Here is a 16159-nt window from a genome sequence, read left to right as displayed (position 1 = left end):
AGGAAACACTAAGCAAAGAGGATCAGCAGGGCAGACCGCAGAGGACGTGGGACCTGGGCGGCCTCCCCGCCCTGAGTTCTGGACTCGGCCCGGGCGGGCAGTGGTCCTGACGAGGTGGGACCAAATGGGAAGCGTGTCTGGGCAGGGGGAGCGCTCCTTGAGGCGCCCCTACCTGGAGGGCCCAGGCGGCGCTGCGGGGACCGCGGTCAGACCACCGGTGGACGGGATCTGGAGCAGCGCGGGGAATCCTTGGGCTGCACACACAGGCTTGGTAGGCCTCAGCCAGGGGCTGTCGGTGACGGTTTGGATGAGGACAAGCCACCCCAGGTTTTACAGACAATGGGCAGAGGAGGGTGCTCCCCACCAGATCCAAGGGGCAGGGGGCGTCCAGGCGGCAGCCGAGCAGACGCTGCCGGGCCACGAGTCAGCTGCACCTCGGAAAGCAGAAGACAGGCTACACGTCCCATTCCTCAGGAAGCACTCTTTCAGATCAAACCATCAATTACATATACTTGTAAGCCAAAACAAAAAACCCCTGAAACCCGAGGTACACAAAGAAAGACACTTTAAACACAGTCTCTTAAAGAACCACCAACCTGTCTGGAGGCTGAGGGGAAGGAATGGAAAGATCGGGAAGCAAATGTAGGAGCCGGGAATAAAGGGGGTGGGGGCAGACGGCAGGGTGGACGGGAGGACGGGGTGCGCTGGCCGGCCGCCACGAGCCCGATGCTTCGAGGCCACCGCAGGACTGCTGCTCTCTCCGTCCAGCTCAACCGCTGGCCCCTGAAGCATAACGGGGCGTGAAAGTCGTGTCGCTGAGCTGCGACAGTCACTAGCCTCCAGTGCCTCAGTCTAGTCACATAAAAAATCAGAAAGAATAACTCCGACCGCCGCTTCTCGGCATGGGTCTCCTTTGATAAGTCATTTAATGTCTCAAACTCAGTTTGCACACCTGTTAAATGAGAGTGTTGGTCCTAAGCAGGTTACTGTCAGGAATGCAGGTATCTCAGCTGTTTTCAGTGGTGGAGCCATGTGGCTCCAGTACGTTGCTCCTTTTCGCCCTTTTCCTAAGTCCTAAAAAATCAAAATCTCCTCAGGCACAGGCTCTCATCCCCTGTCGCTCAGCTCCTTCTTAACAACAACAGTAATGGTCTGTTTTTCTTACATAGGCAGCATGCCCTTGGCTGGGAACACAGCTCCTTATGACAAATTTTAAATGAAATTTCGCTTACAAAATTTCACCTTACAAAGGCCTGTCAAGGACCATAATTTTACAGACATAAAGACTGCCTGCACTGGACCAGGCAATAAATACAAACTTGTTCAGTTTTCCATTCAACGAGCTCTGCTAATGAAAAGTAAAACAGAAAATACAAATATAAGTGAATAGCCTGAAAGTCCATCAACCAAACCCCGCTTGTCTGTTTTCCTGCATGTGTTCTAAGATTTCTTCTCACTATAGTTTCCCCTTCCTAATAACTGGTAGACACCATCGGTGGTTTGGGTGCCAGGAGCCTCCCGACTCATTGGGATTCCCGAAAGGAAGGCACCCCCCCCCCCACCCCGCCTCCTTCCAGGGCCGCCCACCAGCACCGGCATCGGGGAGCCCCGACTGCAGGCTCCAGGGCTCCAAGTCGCAAAGCCGCCCCAGGCGCTGCGCTGGTTCCTCAGCCACCTTCAGTGCTCAAGCCCGTTCGTTGGTTCTGGATCTCACGGGGCAAAGGTCTCAACTTCCACATTTCCACCCTTTATTTACAAGGAAGATACATTCCTTAGAGTAACACAGCTGAATTTCTCAGTCTCTAACGCCCAAAAATACCTACCATACCCTGAACTACCAGCTGCAACTTCCAGCAGGCCAGTCGGTCGCAGAATCCCACAAGAGAAAACGCTCGGGTTATACACACTTAGGGACTGTGAGTGTGTGTGTGAGTGTGAGAGTGTGTGTGTGTGTAGCGCAGTATTTAAGAACCGCCGCTGAAGGCCATCGGCTGGGCTTTGCGCCCTAGCTCCAGGAGAATACCCTGGACGAGCCACTTCATCGCCCGGGCCTCGGCCTGCTCATTTGAAAACTGGAGATGATGGCACCAAATTCAGAGAGGTGTGGTGGAGATGAAAGGTAAGTGGCTTAGAACAGTGCCAGGCACACAGAGAGCACCCAAAATAAGTGCCGGTTATCACATCATCACCTGCATCTTTGTTAAATCTGGTGACATGCAATCACTTTGGGAGATCTTAAAAAAAAAAAAGTAAGATGTTTCCTCCCCAAAATACTATTTCCAAAAAATATTGTTCTCTTCTGGTAGAAAAGAAAATAAACTTCATATGCTAACGATAAGGCGACTAAGTCTGGTTGTATTGGAATTACTGGCTTCACTGTCAATTTGAAAATGCTGATTCTTAGGGACCCACCTAACACCATCCCCACCCAAAATGAGGAATATGGGGGGGGGGTCAAGTACCACCACCCACCGTAACAGAACAAACACATCCATCCCTCAGAGACACTGAGGAAGCAGCGGCCTCCTCCCCCTCGGAGCACTGATGCCTGCAGGCTACCAGGAACTGCTACAACCCAAAGTGGGAGCACAAGGCCAACCCCCAGAGACAGCGGAAGGCAAAGGGGGCAGCGCCCGACAAGGGCACTGAACCCGCGCGCACGGACCGGCCCTGGAGAAAACCCGAGCCTGGCCTCCTGACCGCACGAGTCATCCCTTCCCCCGCTCACACCACCCGGCCCGGGCTGATGCTTCCCAGCAGACACACGGTCTAAGGACCCTGTGGGGCGTTCCAAGCAGAGCCGTGGAAGAAAACCCTCCACGCTTAGTTTTCTGCTTAGTTTTCTGCTTACGTGTTTACTTTGAACTTTCCCCTGGGAACTAAATTTAAACTCAAACCATTAACATGCATGCTTCGCATCCACTACTTTTTTTTTATGTGTACAGTTGCTGGAAGATACCACTTGAATCAGGGAATAAGCTCGCTGCCTCGGAAATGCTCTCAGAGTTCCCATTTCCAGCCATCTCGGGTCACGCCCAACGGCAGTGGTCTTCCTACCAGCAGTCATGTGGCTGAGCCCAGGGGCTGTGCAGCCTCCCGCTCCCCATACCCACCGTCTGTCCACGCATGCTCCCAGCCCTTCCCCCTAGCTGTCACAGGCCCCACGGAATAAGGGCTTCACACTACAGCCTAAAATACACTAAGTCAGAAAGGGTGGGCACAAATCCCTGGCTTCATTAGCACAGCTGGCAAAGAGAGAGCTATTTTAGGATTCCGAGACCTTTCAGTAATAACAACGCAGACTCAGTAAAAACCCAAGGAGAAAGCAGAGGAAAGCATGGAAGGAACATTTCATGTTAGGGATGAGCAAGCCTCACTGCAAAGCATGACACTACGTTAGGTTTCTTCTGAAGACTTAACTGTATTAATCATGTCTATGCTCAAACAACAGAAACGACTTAGCCGGGTCAACAAGTGTTACGTATACATCACAGATTTCTCTTGTCTTCACCAGCGTCTGGGATGATGGTGCCAGCGAGATGCTGAGCCATCCACCAAGAGGATACACATGCAACTGGAGTCTGATCAAAAAGGGAGGAAGCCCAAAAGGCACGAATTCTAGTTGGGGCAATCACCACATAAACCTACCCCCACTCCTGGCAACTGCGATAAATATCCCATCAGGTCACCTTGACACTCTGAAAGGGACCAGATCTACCCTGATTTAAGAAGCCACCCCTTTTTGTCTTAAGGGAGAAGCATTACTTGCACCCACCAACAAGACTTCCAGGAGCACTGCCGCCACCCTGACCATGCCAGGCAGACCAAGAAGCAGGGCAGGGGGTAGTTGGTCAGGGAGTTGACCAGAGCCCAGCTGTCCTGACCTTAAAGACCAGTTCCTTTTCTGCAGGGAAAAAAAGCTCAAGCAACTTCAGGTCTAAACTTGGTCTAAGGCTTCCGTCACGAAAGAAAGCACCCTCCGTCACCACGATCTACTCGTACGCGCAGTTCAAGAAAGTGGGAGGTGAATCTGCCTCCACTGGGGTGCCGCGTATTTCTACTGGGTCTTCCTACTGAGAATGCAAAGCGTGAAAGAGACCTGAGGCCTGTAGTAGTCAATCCTTGCTCTGCCCCATGATCAACTGCAGTAAGCTGTGGCACTCACTCAGCCCCTCTGCCTGCTCAGGAGGGCTCTGGACTGCAGCTCAAGATCCTGAAGCACAGCCCCTCCTGTGTTCACGGATGGCGAAAACCTTCCCTTACAGTGACCGATCACAATAGGTTTTGAGTCATTTTTCCCCCACCTTGCGGTAGACAGGATAAGGTCTTCCCTTCCCAAAGATGCCCATGTCCTCGTCCCTAGACCCTGCGAACATGGCAACAAGGACTCTGCAGATGTGTATACTGAGGGCTTGGAGAGCTTCCTGGATTACCTGGGTGGACCCACTGCTATTACATGGGTTTCTATAAATCACAGAGGGAGGCAGGAGGTGAGAGATTGGAAGATGCTCTGCTGATGGCTTTAGAGAGGGGAAGGGACGCAGGCAGCTGTGGAGGCTGGAGAAGCTCCGCCAAAACCGTTAACGTTAGTCCAGGACATCTGCTCTCAGAACGGCAGCATCCTAACTGTGTGCGTTAAGCCACTAAATGTATGGAAAGTTGCTATGGAAGCCGTGGGAAACGAATCCCAACTTCACAGCAAGTTCCCCTTCTCCACTGGCTCTGCTCCACATCCTCGCCTCACTCTCCACGACTCTGGTTTCTTAACACCACTCCCTCTTAATTTCCCAAACCAACAACCCCCTTCTAATGTCACGGACTCCAGCAATGTCTCTAAATCAACCCTCCTAACAGTAACCCCTGAGCAGCACTCCTCTGTTTCGTACTGCTCGGGGCAAGGGGGACACGTGGTGGTACCCAAGGGGCTGCTGGAGAGTCTCCCTCTATGCGTCACCCAGGACACCCTGACGTGCAACGTAAGCAGCTTCCCGTGTCCGTACAACAGCAAGTGCATTTCTTTGCCGTTTTGAATTTCAGGTCCAAAGGAGAGGAGCTGGCTCAAGCAATCGGGCGCTTCCCTCCCACATCGGAGGTCCCAGGTTCGGTTCCCTGTGCCTCCTAAAAAGAAAACCAGCACACAACAGACAGACACAGCAAATGCAAACAACGAGGGGGTGGGCAGAAATAAATTTGAGGTCCTTTCCTGCTCACCCTCATGACTTATTTTAATGAGAAGTTCCAGGACATGCCGCCGGTGCTGCCCTAGCCTCTTCCCACTAAACCTCAGCTGTACCTGCTTCCCTCTTGCTCACCTCCCTGTTTCCCAGAGGAAGATCCCACCACCACCTACTTTGAGGCTAACCCCTGTATCCAAGCTCTGGATCTCGTCCCTTCTGCCTCTGCCAAAATCTTCCTTCATGCCTGGGCCAGGCAAGCCGTCCACAAGCTTGAGCTCTAACAGGCTCCCAGACAATAACCAGGCAATTAAAATATCTGAGCGAAGAGGCCCTGGGAACAGTCTGCAGGGGTGAGGCACCCACGGAGGAGGCTTTCTGGGCGTCACATCCGAACGCACGATGGAAGCTGAAATGGCAAAGGGCAAAGGGCAGGGGGAGCAGGCAAAGGAGAGGTTGTGACCTCCAGGGCTCCCCAGAGGCAGCTGACTGAGACCTCATCTTCAACTGTGCACTCAATAGTTGTGCATCTGTTGGAACATGCCGGTGCCCAGGGCCCACCCTAGACATCTGGGTGCAACTGGATGGGACTGGGGCCCAGGTGCAACTTGTGTTTTAAATTCCCCATCTAATGGCGGAGACGTCCCTGGGAGCACCAAAGCCCTTGGAAGGGGTACCGCAGCTCCCATGGGTCCACCTTCCTAGAGCTACCTGCCAGCAAAGCAGGCCCTGTCAAGACTTGGAGAAGCAGCCACCTGGGTCTCCCTTCCCCTCCCCCTTTCACATCTGCCCTTCCCTCACCTGCCCTTTCCTAACCAAAGCAGGACACACGGCGTACCAATCTCAGGCCACTGCCAAACTGGTAAGGACACAGACCTTTGCATCTCAGGTAGTTTCAAACTATCTGCTTTCAATTCAATAATCATAGATTGCTATGAGGTTTTGGCCCATTACTCAGGAGTTCAAAGAATTGAGTGGCACTGATGTAACAAAATTTCTTCCATTTCCATCGTTGATATGTGCACTAATTGGAAAAACAGCCTCACCTATCTCATCTAGAAATTCATTTACAATGAATTTTATGGTTTATGCTTAATAATACTCAGTTTGTAATATATTTATATGGTGTTCATCAAATATGAATTAATAATTGCAATGATAACTCAATCTATTAGTCATTTTTTAACCTCCTAACCTTTATCTGAGGAAATCTTTTAGGAATTAATTTAGATATATATTTTTTATACAGAAAAAATGAGAGTAGAAACTGGGATGATGCAGTTGACAGGGAACGTCTCTCCACATCAGGAGTCTCCAGGATCAAATCCCAGTGCATCCTAGAGGACAGAAAAGGAGAAGAGAAGAAAGCAAAAAAACAGCAGGGTGGGAGGAGTGGAAAGGGGAAAAATAAATTTAAAAATCTTCAAAAAAAAGAAAAAATGAGAGAACAAAAATACACTTTCAAGAATAAATATATATTTCATTAGAATAAAATTCTGTGGGAGAAGTAGAATGGAAGTAGTAGTTTAAAGAGAAAAGGGAAGACCTGTTAAATTTCCAACTGTTAGAGAAGAGCTTCTTTGCATATTTTTAAAAGAATAATAATTGGGGTCAAATTGCTAATGGTTTAGACTCCTCTGGAATACATTTTCAAAGAGTGATACTAGCTTAATTTTAAAGTCAGTTTTTATAACACATGAAATTAAACCACTGCTGTTTAAATCAATGATAAAACAAAGTATACATGTCAACTTAAAAATATGTGAGGGAGTATATAGCTTTTGAAAATTTCTTGAGAGAATGCAAGCCAAAAATAGAATAACCTCTGAGCTAGGAAAGTGTTCAGGGGAGAGAGACAAGTTAAAACAAAACAAAACAAAACAGGGAGAAGCCAGTTCCTGAATGAGGGTGTGGAATTTATCTTTAAGAGGGCAAAAACCAGCTGAGGTGGTAGATATTTTATCTGAGAGAAGACCTGGAGTTTTAGAAAGACCTCTGTGATGGTTTGAAGCTATATGCACTCCAGAAAAATATTTTCTTAAAGTCAATCCTGTGGGAGCGGACACACTCTTAGTAGGATCTTTAGGTGCATAGGATCTTAAGTTAAGAGGTGATTCATCTTCTTTCAGGGTGGGTCTTGATCCTCTTACTGGAGTTCTCTATATGAGAATGAAATTCAGACAGAAAAAAAGCCCTGGAAGCAAGGAGCTGGAAGCAATGAAACCTGAAGACCAGCAGGTGCCTCCACGTGCCTTGCCACGGGACAGAGGAGTCCAGGATCACTGGCAGCAGGTCTTTGAGAAGAAGGTAACATCTGGATGATGCGTTAGTCTGGACATTTGCACGGCCTCAGAACTGCAAGCTTGTCAGCTAGCAAATCCCCACCGCAAAGGCCAACCCATTTCTGGTGTACTGCCCTGGGCAGCCGAGCAGACTGGAACAACCCTCTGAGGACACAGGGACTTGGCTTCAATCACTCCACACGGTTTTTTGTGTCCAACTAAAGGAGTAAGGAATCTGTAGATGTGACCTCACCAACCTCACGCACATCCGCACTCCCATCCCCCCCCACACAGCATTTGCTCTCTCGCACTCTTCCTGAGGCCTTATTTTGGCTTATGGACTGCCCTCAGACAAACCACAAAACAACAGAGGGGTTGAGGCCAGCTAAAGATCTCAAGGGTTTCACTACTCTACGCCCCAGGGAAATTAAAAGTGCAGATGCCCCCTCCGTGGTGCTGCCCTCTGCCGAGGTAGACAAACAGCACCTGTAGTTACGTGACCCTCTGGACCCCCATTTATTGTTTCATCCAAGAAATGACAGCCAAGGAGGACATTCATCAAAACATTCCTTTCCCTTGTTTGAACAAATTTCCTTCTTAATCTAGTCGCAAACATACTAAAAAAATAAGCAAGAATAACTTCTAAACAAAAGGGTACCTCGGACCCTTCCTCTTTCTAGAAATGCAGTCTTCATTATATCAGGGAACCCAGACAACAGATAGTCACAACCTGTTCGCCCAATCTGTGCCAGAGAGTTAAACTCCAAGTGCGGGATTTTCCCGAGGGTCTCCCTTAATGCTGAGGCATGTATTATTTCTCTATCTACGAATGAATTGACTGAGTCAATAAGAACTTTAGTTATTTACTCAAAGACTCCCAGCCAATAGACTTCTATAAAACATGATCACTTCACCTTCCAAACCAGAAAGCTTAACTGCCGCCCTGAGTCCCCATTTCAAGGAGGCAATCGATCAATTTCAAACCTGATTTAGAAGAGAATATCTCTTTGTTCTGGTTGTTCCCTTGTCAAGTACTTTGAAGGATGCAGCTGAACCTCTTGAAAAAGTCTATGTGTGTCCATTGCCTGTCTTCATTTGCCACTTTACTCCCTAACCCCAAAAAGTAAAGGACATCACTTCCTAATCACCACGCAATACGATGGTTTCCGAGAGTCTCCTTGCTCTCCTCTGCTCTGTAGCATTTCAGGAGAGTCTTCTTTCTGAGCAAAGAACTCCCAAATTTAGGTATCTTGCTCCTGGGTTCTAGGGTCCCCTTTGCTGGATCTCTCCCCACCAAGGGCAGACAACCAAACTCTTCAAAACCGGCTTGTATAAAACTGAATTCTGACTTTTTAAAATAAAGGACATCATCATTCTCCAAGTCAAAAATCTCAGCCATCTATGCCAACCCAGATGGAGGCCTTCACCTCTGACTCTACACTGTCTGTCGTGCTTATTAGTCAGTCGGATAAAGTCAACAATTGGCATAACAATCAAATCTGATGTGGCACAAAACCATAAGGATACTGGGTTTTAAAAAACAGTATTCAGGCAGATCTTACCAGGCTTAAGAAGACAAGATGGATGAAGCAATGTGAAATATAATTGGAACAGACACAGAGTCCTCAAGTTAGGATTTTAAAATAATAATAAACGGCTGCACGAGTGTTGCAGGGAGTTGGGCTTGCAGCAGCACAGGTTAAAAAGACTTAAATATCACTGCTCTCAGTGTGACCCTCCTGGCTGTAGCAGAGAGGGAAACAAATACAATCTTATCTGCATAGACAGAAGGTCCAAGCAAGGGCGTGACACTGCTAGTCAGACCTCACCTACAGCACAGAGTGTCCTTACTGTTCAAATAAGTCCTAATAAGGAAGACGCTGGAGGCCAGTGTCAAAGAAAAAACCGCACTGGACAATGTGAAACAGGCAAGGATGGCTTCACACAAGAAGAGAGGAGAAACCAGAAGGCTACCTCCACACGGGCGACAGAGGGGGCTCAAGTGCTGGAAGCAGAGGGCCGGCGAAGTAAAGCAATGGGGTGTGTCAGTGACAGGACGTTAGCTCCTGGCTTTACCTTCCAAGCCAGGTGGAACCTCCCCCAAGGTGCGTGAAGGCAAAGGCCTAGAGAGGACGCCTGCCTCAAGTCCAGCCACGCTGAGAAGCTCCAGGGTCACAGGGCTCAGGGAAAATTCAACATCACCAGGAAAACTTTCATGACAAAAATATTCACCGCTGAACTCATTCCAGATAAAAGTGTGCGAGCACCTTGGCCCACTTGACGCTAGCAGGTCCACAAGCAATCTCTGATCACAGGAGAGGACAACACAAAATTTCACGCCAATGGATGGCACTTCACAAAGACATGGTATCTTATGCATCAATGAAAGTGACAAAAGAGAGCCCTGGCAGATAGGCCATTAAAAAATGAAAACCCAGGGAAGCAGACATGGCTCAACTGATAGAGCATCCGCCTACCATATGGAGGGTCCAGGGTTCAATCCCGAGGGCTCCTGACCCACGGGGTGAGCTGGTCCACGCACAGTGCTGCAGCATGCAAGGAATGCTGTGCCACACAGGGGTGTCCCCTGCATAGGGGTGCCCCACACACAAAGAGTGCGCCCCACAAGGAGAGCTGCCCTGTGTGAAAAAAGTGCAGCCTGTCCAGGAGTGGCGCCACGCACATGGAGAGCTGACGCATCAAGATGACACAACAAAAAAAGAGACACAGTTTCTCAGTGTCACTGGAAAATACAAGTGGACGCAGAAGAACACACAGTGAATGGACACAGAGAGCAGACAACGGAGTGGAAGGAGAGAGAAATAAATAAAATAAATCTTTAAAAAAATAAAAGAATGAAAACCCAAAGGAGAGTGATTTTAATAAAAAGAAGTAAGAGAGGATGTGGGGGGAGGGTACGGATGGCTAAAGTAAATATTTCTTAAAAAAAACCTCTCATTACAATCACGGCAATAAAATTCAATGTGAATTACACATCATAGCATTTTGTCGGAAAAATTCCACTCTCCCCCAGAAAATTGACCCATAATTCTAAAATTGAGGAGTCAGGATAAAATATACTTCTATTTAAATATTAATTCCAGCTTTGCTTTTCAAAATACTATCTCAAACAAACTTTTCTCTACTAGTAACTATGAAAATCTGAGTAACTATGAAATCCATTTTAAGTGGATTCACTTCGAGTGCCCCTCCCAAGAACCAATTATATCTTAGAGAATGAGGATTTCCTGCAAGATGTCCAGTTCAGCAGAGCTTTCGAAGGGCAGCTATGAGGATGCCGAGATGAGTCAACGCCGTATCGAGGGAGGAATGACACTAAGGAAATAAAACCTGGAGAACACTTAGGGGGGGCTAATCAGTTGTGTTCACATGTTTGAAGGGCTGGCCTTATAATTATCTTTCTTTCGAAGAGTCCCGCAGTGGAGAACTAGGACCCAAGAGAAACGTTTCTCTTGATACAACAGAAAACTTTAACAATCAGAGTTGTCCAAAAAGTTGAAACTCTGTCTTGAGAGAGAGTGTGCTGCTATCACTGGAGGTGTTCCAACACAGATTAGCTCTAAATCCAGAGCCCCTAGCACAGGTGCCCACCCTTCTCAGGGCCATGCTGATCACTTACCATCCTCTCTCCGTTACAGACCCCGCAGCCCCTTCCTCCAGGCCAACGAGTGACAACATTCAAATATGAGTTCCTAATATGTGCCAGGTACTTTTCAAGGAGCTTGGGGCATTTCAGTTAACAAATTGGAGCCAAACCCCAGCCTCTACAGTGCTCATGTGATGGGAAGTAAATTCCATACATCTGGAAGGTAAGAGGAACGGGTGGGTGGGGGACTGGTTAGTTAGGTGGGCAGGGAGGGGAAATGGGGTGCTTTTAAAAGAGGCATCAGTAAGCCAGGCCCCGTGAGAGGAAGACGTTTGAGAAGCAGGTTTGCTGTCATCTTCCATGAAAACTGCCCTCCCAGGGCTGAACAATCAGATGGCCACTACCCCAGCCTGTCCACTACACTCACCCAGTCCTGGCCACCTACTTCTAGAGTCACTTCCCCCAGACAGCCTCTATAGCAATGCACAAGCCAAATGCCAGCAGCCCGAGCCGGGCCCCGGCGGCCAGGACCCTCGTGGCCTCAGGTGCAGGCCTCTCCACCTGCCCGTTCTTGCCTGCTACTTCTTAGCGTCAGCACCTGCCTCCCAAGGCGGTCCGGAGGTAACTAACTCCCGACAGGTTTCTTTTTCACTCAGATTGCATGGTGCTCAGATTCTAAAAACTCTGAAGAGTGGGAGGGCTGAAAAGGTTTATTTCAGAAAATTGGCAGCCAGGGGCTGCCACATGCATTGGAATTCCAGGGCACTAAAAATATTTGGCAAGAGACAAAAAAACACCCTTACACAAAACTTGGTTCTCATTTCCAGACTGCCAGGCCTCAAAATACCTAGGTCTTTAGAAAATATTCAGCAATCCCCTGGTCATCCCCAGGTTCTCAAGGTAACATGCGCTTCCCAACCCTCTCTCTGAGAGGGGCCCTCTTTTCTCAGCCCATGGAGAGCTGCTCTTATGCCCAGTCTCCCGAAGCACACGGCATCTGTACTTAGAGGATTCTGGCGTTTGGCTCGAGAGGAGGGTCAGAAAGAACTCCAGATTTTATATAAATCCTGGCCCTTCAACAGGATGATTCCGTTCACAAGAGTTCACCCCCTTGGTAAATGCAAGCAGCATTGGCGTTTTACAGCAAAGAGCATCCCGCATATACTGTTCCAGGCTCGCTTCGAGAAGAGCAGAGTTCTTCAAACAATACTAAGTATGTTTCCAAAGTGTCAATAATCCAACCTCTAGAAAGAGACTCCAGGGGCCCCATCTAGAAGACAACACACTCTGATGAAAACCCAGGGGGCTCACTCCCCATGCTCAACTATAGCACAGGATGGCTTGGACTCTCTTTCTTTCGGTTTCTAAGCTGCTGCCATGGCCCAGTGAAGGCCACCAGGGACTGTTTTTACCCCGGGGACTAAGAGATGGTTCAGTAACATCCTCCGCCCTGCCCGGGGCATCTGCAGGAGCTCACGTAAGCCAGGTGGCGGCACAGAAGCAAGGAACCTGAGCACCAACTCAATGAGCCAGCAAGGCTTTGGGGTTCCCGCATTCCTAGAAACTGGAGTCTGTGGCCACCCGTCCCACCTGCCATCTCGTGGCCCGGGGCCCTGGACTTCCCCAGCTCACACGGAGCGACTGGGAAGGGGAAGATGAAGTAAAGGTCCTCACTGGCTTCCCCTGGAAGTCACAGGAAACTCAGAGTTCAGAGACAGGAAAGGTCACTTCCGTAATGAGCTCCCAGAACCCCCCCTCCGGGAAGGTGGCCTGTTCCTGAAGAAAGCCCCGGCGTGGGGTTCAGGGGGAGCACGAAACTGGGGTGCCCAGCAGCCCTGCAGATGCCGCTGTCCAGGCAGTTAAGAGCCTGTGCTAATTCTCAAAGGTGCCGTATTTAGATGATCAATTACTTGGTCCCCTACGGGAGGGTGACCGAGATCCCAGGGGGGCTCTGTGGCTCCCCTGTTTGAGGGGATGCACGCCCTCCAAGCCCACCGTCCTCAGGCCGTGCCGTGTGCCAGCTGAGAGGCCGCAGGGCAAAACGGCGAGGGGTGCCCACAGCAGCCAGACCTCCTGGGGTTAAATCTCCACCCCTCGTACTTGACCGCAGCCTGATTATGGACAAATTACTTAGCGTGCCCCAACTGAAAGAAGAATGGGACTAAACTTAATAAGTTACGGGGATTAATGAATTAATACATGTAACAAGTTTATGTGTGCTTGGCACGGGGAAAGCATTCTCTAAATGTCTGTTAAGTAAAAAATAAGCATGCAGCCTATCTGTCTTACAGGTAAGTACATTTCTTATAAAGGGATGATGGAGCAGGGAAGGAAAGTCCTCAAAACATTGTTTTTAGATTCCCTCCCTACTCAAGGGCCTCTCGGGAGCATAGAAAACTCCCTGCACGACTCCGTGGTGGTTTGGGCTGAGGACAGAGTGCCTAGGTGACAAAAGCCAGGGATACAGGAACCACTGCCAGGAGGGCTTGCCGTCCTCCAGGTGTTTTATGATCAAGGACAGTGCACGTTTATACAGTGAAACCAGCTCAAGCAGAACAAAGAAATCCAGACAAATGCCCCACACTGCAGCCACCCAGGATCTCCCTCAACTGCTTTTACCCTCCCAGCTTGAAGACAACGATCTGCCTCCTCGAAAGAACAACCAGTGTAACTGCACGCTGGTGGATGGGATTCGGGACTTCAAAAGCCATCTAGGGGTTTTGATAAAATAGATTCAGCGCAACCAATGTAAGTTCACAATTCCTCAGATATAAATCTCACACAGAAAGCCTTATGTGATGAATTATAAAGACGTCTCCTTAATTCCTCAAAGAGACTCCTCTGTGCCACGGGCAGAACAAGTGCTCAGGAGAACCATCACTTAAAAGTGGGCTACCACGCAACCAACCAGCTGCCAGCAAAGTGGCCAGGCACCCAGATGGCTGGCTTTGGGAAGGCATCACATTAGTCATCCAGGTTTCCGCTTTTTATCAGAGTTCTGCCCTTAAGATCATTTCAACCTTTTAGTCATGATCTGCACTCCCTGTGTTAAGATGATGAATTTCTATCCAACAAAACAGCTATTTCAGAAAGGAGTGAATTCTCGAGGCCGTTGAGGCTCTATTCGGGGCAGGGTATCACAGCAGGAGAAGATAACTGAACACAGAACAGAGGCAGGTAGATAATTTCATCAAGGTCTGGTGAAAAAAATAATGGGGAGGGGGCCTGCTTGCCAAGGTGGAAAGGAGCAGGGCACACCCACAGCTGTTTTTTCTGTCGGTCGTGGTCTGATTCACTTCGTTGTTCTCCCTGGTGAGTCACCGAGGGGATGTGATTCCTAAGGTTTTCAAATTCTGAGCAAATGGAAAGAATGCAAGCAAGAGGCACTCCACAGAAACATTAAATACCAAGCCAGAGGGACGTTTCCAACAGAAACAGGAAGTCTTTGCCATGTCAGTGCCTGGACAAGGAGAAAACTTCTCCATCTACTGTCCTTCCAGGGGAGGTAAGATTTCCCTCCCAACCTCCTCCACCCTCCTCCTGCCAACATTTTGTGTCAATTATTTTTAATAATTGCTTAACAACTTAAACATTTAATAAGTAATTGGAGAGTACAAGTAGCCATTTCCAGCATTCACCTCTGCCTTTTAGAGAAGAGTTTCAGAACCCACTCAAATACCCAAGAACGGAAAGAGACCTAAGTTACCCCTCACAAGCCATTTACTCGGACTTCATTAATTTAATGCAAATTTCCTTCAAAATAACTAAACCGAGTAGAGAATTGGAACAAGCCCCAATTCGGACCCAATTTTAAAAGGACGCGCTTTAGCAAGAAGGGGTGGGCCCTCCATCGGAGGGTGCCACTTCCCACCCGGGCCAGCCCGGCTCCCACGAGGCTGGCTGTCACCGCCGGGCGCTGCCACCCTCAGTCGGCTCAACAAGTTCCCTCTCTCGGCTTCAGCGTCTCACATCCTCCACCCCAGCTCTACGTGGAATTTTCCTCTCGCATCTGAAGACTGTTTCGTTTTCACAAACAGAAATTCTCCCTCCTCTCGCTCTTGCCTGGTATTTCCCTGGCACTCCCGTGACATTTCCCAACTTGGCCCGCTGGCACCCCCTAACCTCCGGCCGACACTTCCACCCCGAGTCATTGGCACCCGGGGCCCTCCACCCGGCGCTGCTCCCGGGGTCCCCGAGCACCCCCAGCCCACCCCGGGCCCGCCACGCGGGGGAGGGGTGCTGCGCACAAAGGTGACCCCCGAGTCCTCCCGGCGCGAGCGAGCCGCGCCAGCGCTAGGCTCCGCGGGGGCTGGGGGCGGCGGCGGCGGGCAGGGGCGGCAGGGGCCCGCGCGCCCGCCAGCGGGTCCCACCGCCCTCCACGTCGCCGGGACGCGCGCAGGTCCGGGCTGTGGCTCCGGCCGCGCGGCCTCCCCGGCTCTCCCCAAGCGTGCCCCGGGGCGCCTCCGCCCGCCGCCCCCTCGGCTCCCCGCATTGTTCCGGCTCCGGGAGCGCCTCCGAGGGCGCCCGGGCGGCCCCGCGCCTACCTCCACCAGCAGCCCGAGCAGCAGCGCGGCCGCCCGCCCGGGCAGGCGGCTCATGACGCCGCCGCGTCCGCTCCGGCGCGCCCGGCCCTCGGTCCCCGGCGCGGGTCAGCGGCTCGGCCCCCACATGGCGCGCGCGCGGCGAGCCCCAGCCCCGGCCGGCGAGCGCAGGGGCGCGAGCGGCAGAGCCCGGGCCGGCAGGCGCCGCGCAGCCCTCCCCCCCCGGCCCCGCCCCGCGCCCCGGCCCGGCCCCGCCCCGCGCGCGCTCCCGCCGGCACGCCCTCCTGGGCGCGCGCCCGCGGGCCCGACAGCGGGAGGCTCCGGCGCGCGGCTGGGCCGGGGGCGTGGCCGCAGAGCCCCGAGACGCGCGCCCGCCGGCCGCCCCCCGCGCCCCGCGCGCACTTGGGGTTCGGGGCTGGCGAGGCGCTCGCGGGCGCCCGACGCGGGGCTGTGGGTAACAGGTCGGAGAGGCGGCCGCAGGGAGCTCGAGAGGAAGGGCCTGGCCTCCCTTGCCCCGCGGGAGACCCTCCGCCTCCCAGGGGGACCCAGGAGGGG

At 51.1% G+C, this 16159-nt stretch overlaps 1 protein-coding gene across 2 annotated transcripts in view; it reads right to left on the bottom strand.

Annotated features, from left to right (window-relative positions):
* The window catches only part of VOPP1 (VOPP1 WW domain binding protein), a 125002-nt gene extending 109219 nt beyond the window's left edge, over positions 1-15783 (bottom strand). For both annotated transcript variants that reach the window (XM_058296576.2, XM_058296577.2), the window contains exon 1: positions 15608-15783. In XM_058296576.2, coding sequence (XP_058152559.1) covers positions 15608-15661 — 54 coding nt within the window. In that variant the 5' untranslated portion in view covers positions 15662-15783. The remainder of the gene's footprint in view (positions 1-15607) is intronic.
* Between the last annotated feature and the right edge of the window lie 376 nt (positions 15784-16159).

This window comes from Dasypus novemcinctus, chromosome 5 (assembly GCF_030445035.2).
Source record: "Dasypus novemcinctus isolate mDasNov1 chromosome 5, mDasNov1.1.hap2, whole genome shotgun sequence".
NCBI lineage: Eukaryota > Metazoa > Chordata > Mammalia > Cingulata > Dasypodidae > Dasypus > Dasypus novemcinctus.
Note: the sequence above shows the minus strand (reverse complement) of the source record. Positions and strands in the feature narration are given on the sequence as shown.